Consider the following 12,814-nt stretch of genomic DNA (forward strand, 5'->3'; position numbering starts at 1 on the left):
ATCACACAGCCAGTGACTATAACAGATGTAGTCAATTTAAATAATTTTGAGACTTTTCTCATTTAATCACAAGTCCTCTTTTAATGTCCCTGATTGCTGCCCTTGCTCAGCTCTGTGTCAGTGTGTTCCCTTTTGAGCCATCAAATGCTTTGTTCCCAAAGAGTTCATGATAAAATTTCCAATTTTGGTTCATACTGACACAAAAGCATCACAGAGTTGCTAAAAAACTTGCAAGTAACACTTTCATGATGTCATTATTTTATTCTACCATTTCCAATAGTTGCCCTGTTGAAGGATCAAGTGACACCTCAAACCATTTAACCCTCTGAGGTCTAAATCATCACTCGTGATGACTCCAGCCCTAAGACTAAGTCTAACCTTAGATAATAAGAATATGAAATTTTTATTTTTAAAATATTGTTCTCCCAAGTTTTTTCAAGTAGGAAATAAAGAATACAACCAATATAACTGACACACATCAAAGCCTATTCACTTTTCCCCCAAAAAAGTCAGTTTTGCCTTTCACCAGAATATAAGTTTATAGCAGGGTTAGGGTTATCGCCTATGATGAGTCAGACTTCAGAGGGTTAAAATCACTGCAACAGTGTGACCTAAACAGTGTGTTACAACAAAGGGGCTTAGTGGATGTAAAGAGCTGTACGAGTGTAGAGTTTAAACAACCATTAAAAGATAATTCTCCACTAGACAAAAGTTTCATTGTATAGAGTGTAATGATCCTCTGCTTGGAGTCAGGGCTTTTTCAGTTTGTAGATTTCTGAATTCTTTTTTGTTATTCGATATTCATCTGGTTTTTAGTTTCTTTGTTCTTTATTTTTAAATATCTTGAGTCCTACTTCCTTGTTATAAGTATTATGCTTTAGATTTATTTTGCATAGTCTATTGTTGTTTTCTGAGTCTCTCCCCTTGTGCCCCTTTATGTCGAGTTTGTATGTTTGAATACATCTTCACTGAAATTTCGCTTCATTACCTAACCTATTTATTGTGTTAGTCTACTCTTGTCCTTTATCATGTTGTCCCACATTGCTGTGTTTTTCTTAGTCTTCCCCAGTAATTCCTCATGGCTCTTGGATTTTTGAGTTCTGTCTATGGACTGTGTTTTAGCAAGTGGTGCTGAGTCAGTCTTTTACAGAAAAGTGGTGCAGCAGGTGATCATGATTATCCATGGTGGATAACAGCTTGTTTAATGACCCCCTCCACACCTTCAAATTTCAAAAGTAGAATGGGTGTCTTTCTCCTGAATCCAAACTTGGAGCTGATTTGTCAAAAGAAGGGCCTTTTAAATACTATGAGAACAAGTGACCCCACAGTCTGATACCTGATTATTCAAGACATTGTTTGTGGGAGAAGGATTTTAAATTTGATTCTGGATTTAAGAGAATACAGGAGAAATACACTCTTACTTATGACTCTCTTTCGAGTCAGTGTCAATATTTTTGCTACAGAATTTTGGATCAGCTGAAAGCAATACTGCAGTTTAAGACTAATAAATGCATGAACTAGTTTTTCAGTGTCAAAGGTGTTCAGTACGCAGCCAATCACAGAGCCAGCCTTCCTAATCAGTTTATTCAGTCTGTTGTCTGCAGCACCAATACTGATCCCCCAGTAGATCACGGAAAAGAAAATTGCAAAATCAGTTTAACGCTCAACATGTTGTGCATCCAGAGACACTTTGTGCAAACCCACATTTATGACAAGTTATTTTAGTTATAGTTGTTGGGTATTTATTTATTTATTTTGTTTAGCCATTCTTATCCCTGCAATTAAAAATGCATTTTTCATTTGAGATATAGAAAATGTGCTTTGCTTTCAGGCTATTCTTTGTCAAATGTAAAACAGTGAAAAGATCCAAATAGATCAGAAATTGCTAAAATACCAGCTGCTTCCCACCAACAACCTTGCCATGTTCTAACTCACTCTCAGCACGTTTCTTACCCATTGTGTAGATGAAACCTAAATTCAGTGAGCTTTTGCCTGTCACACAATTTACTCACAATTTTTACTTTAAATGACCAATTGAAAGGGGTACATCAGGGAGCAGGGATAAATGTAGAACTTCATGATCAATGATATGCCAATTTTATTATTCTAAAGATTACTGTGTTACATGTAAACATGTAACTGAAGTCAAACTTTTGTCTGTAGAATAGTGTAAAGCATCGCTTTAGTTACCCTAGCTACACTGCGCTAACATTAGACATTTTGTTTTTCATTTTCGTGTCATCATATTACTGGCAGTAAACATTTTATCTATTCACTCTTGTTGAGCTCAAAATCATGAAGCATCCAGAAGTCAGTTAATTGGATCGTAGCAAGTCTGACCAGCCTTACAGGTCTCATTATTACAATCACAATTGATTTTCTGTAAGTCGCAAGTCTCAAATATTTTTTTTTTACTTTCTCTTTTACTTTTATAATTATTGATTTGGTAGTGATATGAATTCAGAGAGCTTCACAGCCTATTGGATGTTTCTCACCACGTTAGATCTGTTAAAAACAAGTGGGAGGGGTTAGTTGGTGTTGAGAGTTATATATGGCCTTGGATCTTGGATCCAGGAGATGAGAGGAAGCAAACAACAAAAGGTAAGTATATTTTATTATTTTGTTTGTTTATGGATCACGATCATCTTGATTTTTCCCTCAAATCAATTGCCCCTTCCACTGTTACCCCTTCTTTATCTGTCGTCCTCTTGTTAGTCTACTGACCATTTCCTTTGTACTTTTAGTTTGGGGAGTTTTTTTAACTTTTGAATTCTTTTACTTTTTGTTGCTTTTTATCAAATTAAATGACCAGCTTTTGGAATCAAACTCTCTTTTCATTTTACAACTCTGCATCCTAGTCTGCATTTGGGTCTGCAACATTAATTAATGCTATATGACCTGGATATAGATATCCATATCTTATATAAGTAAGATATCTATTTATAAGATATGGATATCTTCTTTAGTCCAGACCAAGAGTTATCCTACCAGTCTCTTCTGGACTCATTCCCTCACTAACAAACCAACTGAGTTGGATTCTTTTGACTCTAGCATGTGTCATTAAACTTGTTTCTTGATTTTAGGCATATACTATCACACACATTTTTAAGCATGTTCTTTTACTTCTCTCTCAGTGTGATCCAGTGAATACTCAAGGAGCTCATGGAGCTTGAAACAGGTATTAAGACTGAAAGAGGTAATATGTTAATTAGGAACATTGTAACATTTGTTTATTTTTTGGAATTTCAGAGAATGTTTAACAATATGAATGTTCCATTTTAACTAATATGACCTGCTGATGTTTGGTTTCTTTCAGAATCACCCGAGCTCACCATTGTGTTAACTGGTGATACAAATACTATTGAGATTGGGCCAAAAAACATCTTACTTGACCATGATGACAAAACCAATGTTAAAAAGTTTTCATCCAGGCTGTATGATATGTGTGGTCGGCATATCACTGTCATTAACATGCTTGGTTTCCAAAAGACTGATGAAATCCCACTAAACCAGGGAATTCATGCCATTCTCTTACTGTTACCATATGGTCGGCATAACCACCATTACAGCTTAGGGATTCAATGGTTAGAAAAAGCTTTTGGGAAAAAATGTTTGTCTTTTGTCATGACAGTTTTGACTCATGACTCAAGTGAAAAATGTGAAAGTGCACTGGCAGACCTGAAAGCTAACAGCACCTTTGCTGAAAAAAGATACCACACATGCACAAGAAGCATGATGGATGCAAATGAGATAATAAATCTATTAGAGAAAATCGATGTCATGGTCTCTGAAAACAGTCCCCACTGTGCCATTAAAGTGGTGGGTGATGAAGATGAGAGAGAGCATTTGGACCAAAATGCCAACAGAGAGGAGGAAATTGGGATCAATTCTTCTGTTTTTCTGAAAAATCAAAAAGGTAAGATTTTATTGTGAGTAGATCCTAAATTCTTCTAAAAAGTTTTGTTTGAACTTTTTTATTTTATTTTAGGACAAATCTTAAAATCTTTTATACTGATACAAATCACTGAATGCTGTTGTCACAGAGAATATGGGAAACTTTGCTTTTTATTTCTTTACTTTGTCACTAGTTTCGTGACTCGCTCATTGTTGTTAGTCAGAAAAATATGTTTTATTGAATGTGCTGGAGGGCTTTTTTGTTTGTTTGTTTTTTTAAATTTGCATGTGTTTTTGTTTAGTTTTTTCCAAGTTTGCTTTAACTGCATTGGCAATATGTTTGGGAATATTAATTTGTCCTCTCTCCTCCAGAATCAATATCATTTTAGGAGACTTGCTTTTGCATGATGCACTAAGATTATTTCTGGGTCATCTCTAAGATGAGAACACAGTGATAGCCCATGGTATCAAAGCTTTTTGTCACTACTCATGCGAAACTTACTGTAACTCCGGATGTATGTACTTGAAGTTGATTAAACAGCCAGGTCCTGAAAAATTAGACTTTCTTAGTTTGAAGTGAATTACTCAAGTTCAAGGTCGATTGAAAGGTTTGTTAAACTTGCTTCCTAAAAAAGAGACATAGGTTAACAGCAGGAGTTTAAGTAGGATTTGGGCAGTAAGGGAACCCTTGTTCTAGTTCTAGTGTTATGGGGAAGCAGGGGAAAATCACTGATAATAATTTGTATTGTCAGCTGCAGTAAGTTTTTGTGGTCAGCTGGCCCGTACTGCAGCTGGTTCCAAAGTCACATATATGCCATTATGGCCGATTGTAGAAGATAGTCCTGTTAATCAGCAACTATACTGAAGCACATCTGAGCACTTATTTATACAATTATTTGATTGTTTGGTGTCACATTTGCAAGCAACCAAAAAGCATTTGCCCTCTTCCGGACTTCCTATTTTTTTGTGTGCTTGTCACACTTAAATGTTTCAGATTATCAAACAAATTTAAATATGAAGCAAATGTAACACAAGTAACCACTGTGTGAAAAAGCGATCAATCCCCAGTCTAACATAAAGTGACTGTGGAGTATTAGATCTTCAAAAAGTTCGATTTCACAAGCCACACCCAGGCTTGATTACTTCCACACCTGTTCTCATGAGTTCCAAGATGAAAACACTTGCTCATCTCAGTTTTGCTCAAAATCATCTTGATGATCTTATAGACTTTTGGGAAAATACTCTGTGGACTGCCAAGACAAAAGTTTAACTTTTTGAAAGGTGTAACCTATTACGTCCTATTACATCTGGCATAAAAGTAGCACAGCATTTCAGAAAAGGAACATCATACCAAAAGTTCATACTCCTCCAAATCTAACTGTGGTTGCCCACATGAATGTTGAAGTTCCCCAGCAGAATAATAGAACCCCTGGGAATAGAGAACTCCTTAGCACCCCATCCAGTGACTCTAAGAAGGCAGGGTACTCTGAACTTTGGGACACAGATGACAGTTAGGAACCATTCCCCAACCTGAAGGTACACGAAAGCAACCCTCTTGTCCACTGGGGCAGGGCTCTAGAGTGCGACCAATTTGGTCGCAAATGTGACCTAATTTCTCAATGGTGTGACTAGGAAAGGTCGTACTGGTGCGACGAGCCGTTTGAGTTAAAAAACAAAACAAAACAAGAAAACTCTGAAAGTCTCTGTGTGGTCAACAACAGACACATATTATGCTCATATCATTGTCTAAACCAATCTGAGATAATCAACAGCAGAACCTCTCATATGCCCATGCCCAAGGTAAGATGTTCAGATATTGAGATGTTCAGTTCGAAGCCTTTGAGGCACTTTTAATTTGAACATTCTTTTTATTTTATATATCTTGAGATATTTTAAGTTTAAATTTCAGCTCACTGAAGTACTTTAAGCACAAGAACAAGTACTGTATTTTTCTGACTATAAGGTGCACCTAAAATTGTTTCATTTCCTTGAAAGTGTGCCTTATGTATGAATTCTGGTGGTGCTTACTGACAACGAAGCAATTTTATGTTGAACACGGCGCTCAAAAGTCTGTCAAAATGTTTTAGTATGACTTTGGTAAACTACGAAGCCGCACCGCTTGATGGATTGTTGGAGCATTGCGGCTACCATAGTCAGGAGGCTCATGTACCGTGCTTCAACATAATATTACCGTATTGTGTATAAAAATCCCAAAATGGCACCTGTTAAGAGACATGCTTATGAAGCAGAGTTCAAACTCTATCAGTCACGCAGTAGAACATGGGCATAGAGCAGCTGCAAGAGAATTCAACATTAATGAATCAATGGTACAGAAGTGTAGGAAGCAAGAAGAATGAGTTGAGTAAAATTGACTTATCAGACTATTTGGTTTCGCTAAATGCACTTTATAATCCGGTGCGCTTTATGGTCCAAAAAATACGGTAACTTATCTTTCTTGTAGAAATGTGCTCCAAATAAAGAACATTGTGTTGACAAGATTGTCAGTTAATCATTTACAAATCAATATTGTCTGTCTGGGTAGAAGTGTTGAGTGATGTGGTTGAAACATTTGCGTGCACCTAACTGGTGCACCTAAGAAAAAAAGTTAGGCACACCAGTGCACCCGTGGCAAAAAGTAAGTGTAGAGCCCTGCACTGGGGAGAACTCCAGGTACTCGTGACATACTGGGGGGATACAAGTATACCCGCTCCTTCCTGTTGCCTCCTCACCGAGGGCAACACCAGAGTTGAACAATGTCCCATTCCTCTCCAGGGTAACCCAGGGTACACTGGACCCTTGATTGTCATACTGCATAGGGATTATCTCGGTCGCTCTTTATCTGGCATCTCACCCAGTGGACACCCTACCAAGGAAAAATTGCTCATAGGTTCACTGGAACACAAAAATCCCCTGATAAGGTGACAATTGATGGAGGTGAACATGAAATAAATCATAAAGAAACAACAAAAAAAATGCCTTTAGTGCTGCTTTAAACAAAAAAAGTTTCAAATAAGACTTTTCTTTACTTTTTAACTGTCAGGGCTCTGTGTGCAGGCGGATGGAAAGGTGGATCCAAATGCAGGACTCAAACACTAACTTGAAACTCAAAACCCTCAGCTTTATTGCTGGTACGAAAAACAAAACATGAAGTGAACACTGAACATGGAGAACCAAAACACACAGGCATAAACTGATGGTACGACGCAACACTGGGTTGAGGAAAACACAGGGCTTAAATACACAGGGTAGTAATGAGGGAACGGGCAACAGAAGGGAGACACAGCTGGGAGAGATCAGGGCTGACGAGACAGGGGAACCAAGCTTCACACACTAACATAAGACAAAGACTTTCACAATAAAACAGGAAACATGAACCCAACACAAAGACTCAGACTCGACACTGAGAGACAGACAGAAAATGACACCTGGCACTAAACCCACACAAAACATGAGAACACAAATCCTAATCACAAATAAACAGAAACATGAACCAAGTAATCATCATCACCACCATAATCAGCAATACAAGAGAATAAGAAAACAATCCATCATTCAAATATAAACCAAAACATAATAAACTCAAAATACTGGGTCCAACGGACCCAGAACCGTGACATGAACTGTCCAATTTACTAAACTGTTACATCATTGCTGTTCTGCAGGTGTCTCCGGTATAGGTATGAGTGGAAACAAGGATAAGGTAATATATTCTAATTAATTTTACAAAATCCTAAATGTTTAGTTTTGCATATTTTGCATACACTAACTTGTAATTCATTTATTGTTATAGCAGCCAATAGATATTTTTGAAGAAAGCATCAAACAGAAAGGCCAAACAGAAATTGAAAGACTTCTAAGCAGACTTCACCTTCAGGACAAACAAACCCAGAAAATGTCACCAGCATACTTTCTTAAAATAGGTCCTCCTGTGAATCAGAGCCACGAGACATCTGAAAAGGATTTAGCTTATACTTTTCTTCAGAGGATGATGATGTTAGACTACAGAGCAAGATATATCCCTGTAAGGCAAGACAATCCTGATGCAAGCCGTTCAAAGTCTGTTCCAGTGTTCAACAATGATGACTTTGAGGCTCTATTTAGTACAAAGGTAGACTCTAATAAATCAAAATCTCACATTCACCCAATGGATGTTCAGATGGCCTTATTTCATTGTTCAGACAGCTTCCTTAAGCAGAACCTGACTACTAAGCTTTCCCAGTGTCAGTATGCCTTACCTTTGCTTGTCCCTGACCCAGTCACTATGGATATTGAGTGTCCTTTGTGGACATTCAGGCAGATAACAAAAACCTGGAAGAAAACTAAAATCAAGGGTGATTCAAATGCCATCACCATGAAGACAATGCCCATCTGCAAAGCTGAGACACCCATGGTGTTTTTCTTCCGCCTGGGTTCACGTCCAGTGTCAAAATCTCAGCTCATGAACACTTTGATCAATGACCGTCACAGCACCTTCTTCCACAGGAACTGCCCAGGAAGCACCAAATCTCGCCTGCTGATGGATGGTGTGGCAGAGATTGCCTGGTACTGTCCAGCTGGAAAACCCAATGACTCCTTCACTGACTGCATTGCCTTTTGTAATCTTCATGGTGATGCTCTGTCATTTGAAAAACAGCGTGAGATACTGACAGAAAAATCATCAGTTAATGTTGTTCTTGTGCCGACTCTTGAAAAAGGTCAGAAAAGTACTACAGTAATTGAAGACCTTTACAAGTCACCAACGGCACTCATTATTCTCATTGCTGATGATGATAGTGATGCAGTTCAGGTTAAAAATGGAAAATACAAAATGGGTGTGAAAGACAGAAATCAATCAGATGTTTCTCAAGAACTGAAAGGAATAATTGAAGAAATTTTATCTGGACCTCACACATCCTTCCTGCTTGAATCAATGGCTGAGGTTTCTGGAGTCACAGTGGATGAAGATCATGTAGTCTACCAAAAAGGAAAAGCTGCTGCACTGAAAACAGTTAAAATGCTTCAAGGGATGGAAATTTCTAAGCTCAAAGATACATTTCTCCCCTGTCAAGCCAATCTGTGGCATGAGTGGTGCAGAATAAATAAAGAGCTCTATCACCTTAAAGGAAACATTGAGAAGGAAAAAAGTGAGAAACAACAGCAGCTGAATAAAATAAGACAAAATCAGTGCAAAGCTTCATTTAGTGAACTGATGAAGTCATTCACAGAAAGCCTCTTGTCTTTGCCATCAAAAGAGAAGGAGTACTTCCTGAAATGGACTCAGATCTTAATAGATGCCCTATCCACTCATGAAATATCTTCAATTCTCCAAAGCTATGATGAAAAGTGGACTGAAGTCTTGGCTCTGAAGAAGAACCATGACAAATCTGATCTGTTAACAACCAAACAAACTGAGCTTGAACAAATCTCCAAAACACTGCAGTCTGCAACGTTTGGCTTGGAGCACATCTTCAGAGAAATGGGACAGATCTATGAAGCCCATAGAGCAGTGCAAGCAGAGAGCAGACACACTGAGTGGGTTAAATACCCTGAACTGGCAGCAGATCTGATGATTTCAGGACACCCAGTGGAGCTGATGGACGGTGATGCAGTTCATGTCCCGTTAATATGGATCGCTAGTCTTTTAGATGAAGTCATCAAGAAACTAGGTGACCAGAGAGTTTTTGTGTTGTCAGTTTTGGGTGTACAAAGCAGTGGAAAATCAACAATGCTGAATGCCATGTTTGGATTGCAGTTTGCAGTGAGTGCAGGCAGGTGCACCAAAGGTGCCTTCATGCAGCTGCTCAAAGTGTCAGAGGAAATCAACAAAGACTACAAGTTTGACTATTTTCTAGTGGTGGACACTGAAGGACTACGGGCATGTGATACCACTCTTCATCATGACAATGAATTGGCAACATTTGTTGTTGGCCTGGGAAACATGACACTGATCAACATGTCTGGTGAGAATCCAGCTGAGATGCAGGATGTCCTGCAGATTGTTGTTCAGGCTTTCATGAGGATGAAGAAGGTTAAACTTTCTCCAAGTTGTGTGTTTGTTCACCAGAATATTACAGACACTGGAGCTGCTGAGAAAAACATGAATGAGAGAAGATGCCTGCAAGAAAAACTGGACCAGATGGCTCAGCTAGCTGCTAAACAGGAATCATGTGATGCTGAGTGCTTCAATGATGTCATTGCCTTTGATGTGCAAACAGATGTGAAATACTTTGCTCAGCTATTGGAGGGAAGTCCACCGATGGCTCCTCCAAATCCAGGCTACAGCGAGAGTGTCCAAGAGCTGAAAAACATCATCCTGTCTAAGGCTAAACAGTCTGCCGGCATAAAACTGTCTCATTTCAGAATAAAAATTCATGACTTGTGGAATGCTCTAATTAATGAGCAATTTGTTTTTAGCTTCAAAAACTCACTAGAAATTGCAGTTTACAGAAAACTTGAGGTTGAATATGGGAACTGGACCTGGGCCCTGAGGAGCAACATGCTGACTATTGAAAATGAGCTTCACAACAAAATTGAAAATGGAGACATTGACAAAATTGAGCGTAGTGATATTGTTAAAGAAATGAGGAAAACATTTGAAAAAATCAAAAAAGATATGTCAAAGTACTTTGAGGATGACAGAGACAAAGATATGTTGGTTCAGTGGAGAGGCCGATTTGACAACAAAATAAAGGAGTTCCAAGAGGAGCTGGTAAGAGGAGTGCAAAGAAAACTGGATGAAGTTATGCAACAGAAGAAAGCGTGTAAAAAGCTAGATGATAAGAAGCCAGAGTTTGAGAACAAGCTGCTGCAAAAGAGCAAAGAGCTCGCTCATCAGTTAAAAGACAGTGCAAAAGATGACAACAAACTTCAAAAACAGTTTGACACTGTTTGGAGTGACTGGGTAAAGGATTTAATTGCAGATACAAAACCCATTGAGGACATCAACCTAGAAGAGGATCAGGAAACTATCCTTCAAGACATTGGGTTTGAACAAAATATTATAAATGATTCCAAAAGCAGTGGGAAATACAAAAATATGTCTGAGTATGATGACTACACGGGTTATATCGTCCACAAGCAACAAAAAGGACAGGGCATTGTAGCCCAAGTTTTTTCATTGATTGAAGATCACATTAGCGGACCTATGGAGTATGAGGACCAGGAACTGATCAGATCACTAATAATCAGCATTGACAAAGAGTCTCTTGATGCAGTCAAGAGTAAACCTGTAGCAACAAGAGGCTACAGTTCAGCTTACTTACAAGAAGTGGCCAAAAATGTTCAAGACACAGTGACAGAGTTTGAATCAAACCAGAAATATGATTTCAAGAAGGAGTTCACAGTTGATCTCTTACTGTACATATTTGACAGGGCGGGCAGTTGGCTTTCACAGTCTCATAAGAAATATAAAATGAACAATGATGCACACACTTACTTGGAAAGCAAGAAAACACAATACTACATTATTTTCAGAAGCTTATGCAATGGAAACTCATCTGCTGTTGTGTTTGGAGAAATGATCTGTGAAAAACTGAAGGTTTCCATTGTTGAAGCGGTCTGCAACAAGACTGCCATTGATCTCGCTGGAGAGATGAGGTGCACTTTCCCAGCATTTAATGGGAACAGACTGAACTTAGAGAAACATTTGTTGAAGTCACTTGCAGAGAAAGAGGACTTTGATGCTTTTATCACCTACATCCAAAATCCAAGGAAGCAAGTAGAAGCTTTTATCAAAGAGAAAGTAAACACATACATGTTCACAGAATACAAAGAAAAAGCTCAAAACATACTCAGGAACAATGTGTATGGGATGCAAAATTTTGTCTGTCAAGCTTTGTTTGATGCAACAAATAAAGTCAAAACACAGAGAGGAAACACAGAAATGTGGGCAAAGGAGTTTTCCAGTTTCCTTAAAGATAAACTGACTCTTGAATCTGTCTCTTGTCAAAACTTCAGGGACATAAACAATTTTGACTTCCTTAAAGATGAGATTAAGAGAGGTCTTGAATCCATCAAAGAGGAGATGAATCAGCTTTCCTTGGATAAGATGAAGGAATTCAGACTGAGACCTGATCAAATCCTCATCGATCAGCTGTGTAACTGCTGCTGGGAAACCTGCCCGTTCTGCTCAGCTGTTTGTACCAACACTGTCAAAAATCACAGTCCTGAAGACCACAATGTCCCCTTTCATCGACCTTCAGCAGTCAGTGGTGGACACTACAAGGACAGTGATGAAATGAGTGTCGAGTTCTGCACAACAAAAGTTGCAAGTGATATACGTTTTTACCCTAATCTAAGGTTAGATCCCATTCCTTTTAAAAAGTACCGCAAAGCCGGACCACCATATAAAAACTGGAGAATTACCCCTGATGAATCTAAGCTAAAGTACTGGACATGGTTTGTGTGTCGATTTCAGAAGGAAATGGAAAAGCACTATCATTTTAAATTCACAGGGAGTGGTCAGATTCCCAGAGAGTGGAAAACACACACCAAAGAAGATGCTATTGAAAGTCTGGATGAAATGTGCAAACTGTGAGTGAGTCACCACAGCTCAACAATTATTCAAAAATTAAACCACATGAAATGACAACATTACATTAAAACATTAAAATATGGACTTTCAGTAGATTGTTCGAATGGTACATAGAAACCTGCTTTATTGAAATGAAAGCTTACAAAGGAGAGCAAATGGGAACAATATCAATTTAAAAATGATAGTTTGAAATACAGTGAGAAATAAAAACAGATATTTTATGTTAAATTTCAATCAGTTTGTCATCAGCAAAGAATTTTTGGACAGATAAAGTGTTTTCACAAAGTAGAAGCAGAATTTTCATTATATTATTATTTTTAAAGAGGCAGACAAAGAGGACTGCTAAAATTATTGATGTTAGGAAGATTTCACATCTTTAAATCACAATATGAAAATGTTTGAAGGTTA

The 12,814-nt window shown here is 38.1% G+C and overlaps 2 protein-coding genes across 2 annotated transcripts; both read left to right on the forward strand.

Moving 5' to 3' along the window:
- The first annotated feature begins 3,162 nt into the window (after positions 1-3,162).
- On the forward strand, positions 3,163-6,990 carry LOC135932921 (uncharacterized). The gene is made up of 3 exons (XM_065470677.1): positions 3,163-3,196; positions 3,317-3,916; positions 6,935-6,990. The coding sequence occupies exons 1-3, from the start codon at positions 3,163-3,165 to the stop codon at positions 6,988-6,990; spliced, it is 690 nt and encodes a 229-aa protein (XP_065326749.1).
- A 796-nt stretch (positions 6,991-7,786) lies between these two features.
- Positions 7,787-12,409, forward strand: LOC134625726 (interferon-induced very large GTPase 1-like). The gene is made up of 2 exons (XM_063470976.1): positions 7,787-9,186; positions 9,274-12,409. The coding sequence occupies exons 1-2, from the start codon at positions 7,787-7,789 to the stop codon at positions 12,407-12,409; spliced, it is 4,536 nt and encodes a 1,511-aa protein (XP_063327046.1).
- Positions 12,410-12,814: the final 405 nt, after the last annotated feature.

The sequence above is a fragment of the Pelmatolapia mariae genome, linkage group LG4, assembly GCF_036321145.2.
Source record: "Pelmatolapia mariae isolate MD_Pm_ZW linkage group LG4, Pm_UMD_F_2, whole genome shotgun sequence".
NCBI classification, from domain to species: Eukaryota; Metazoa; Chordata; class Actinopteri; order Cichliformes; family Cichlidae; genus Pelmatolapia; species Pelmatolapia mariae.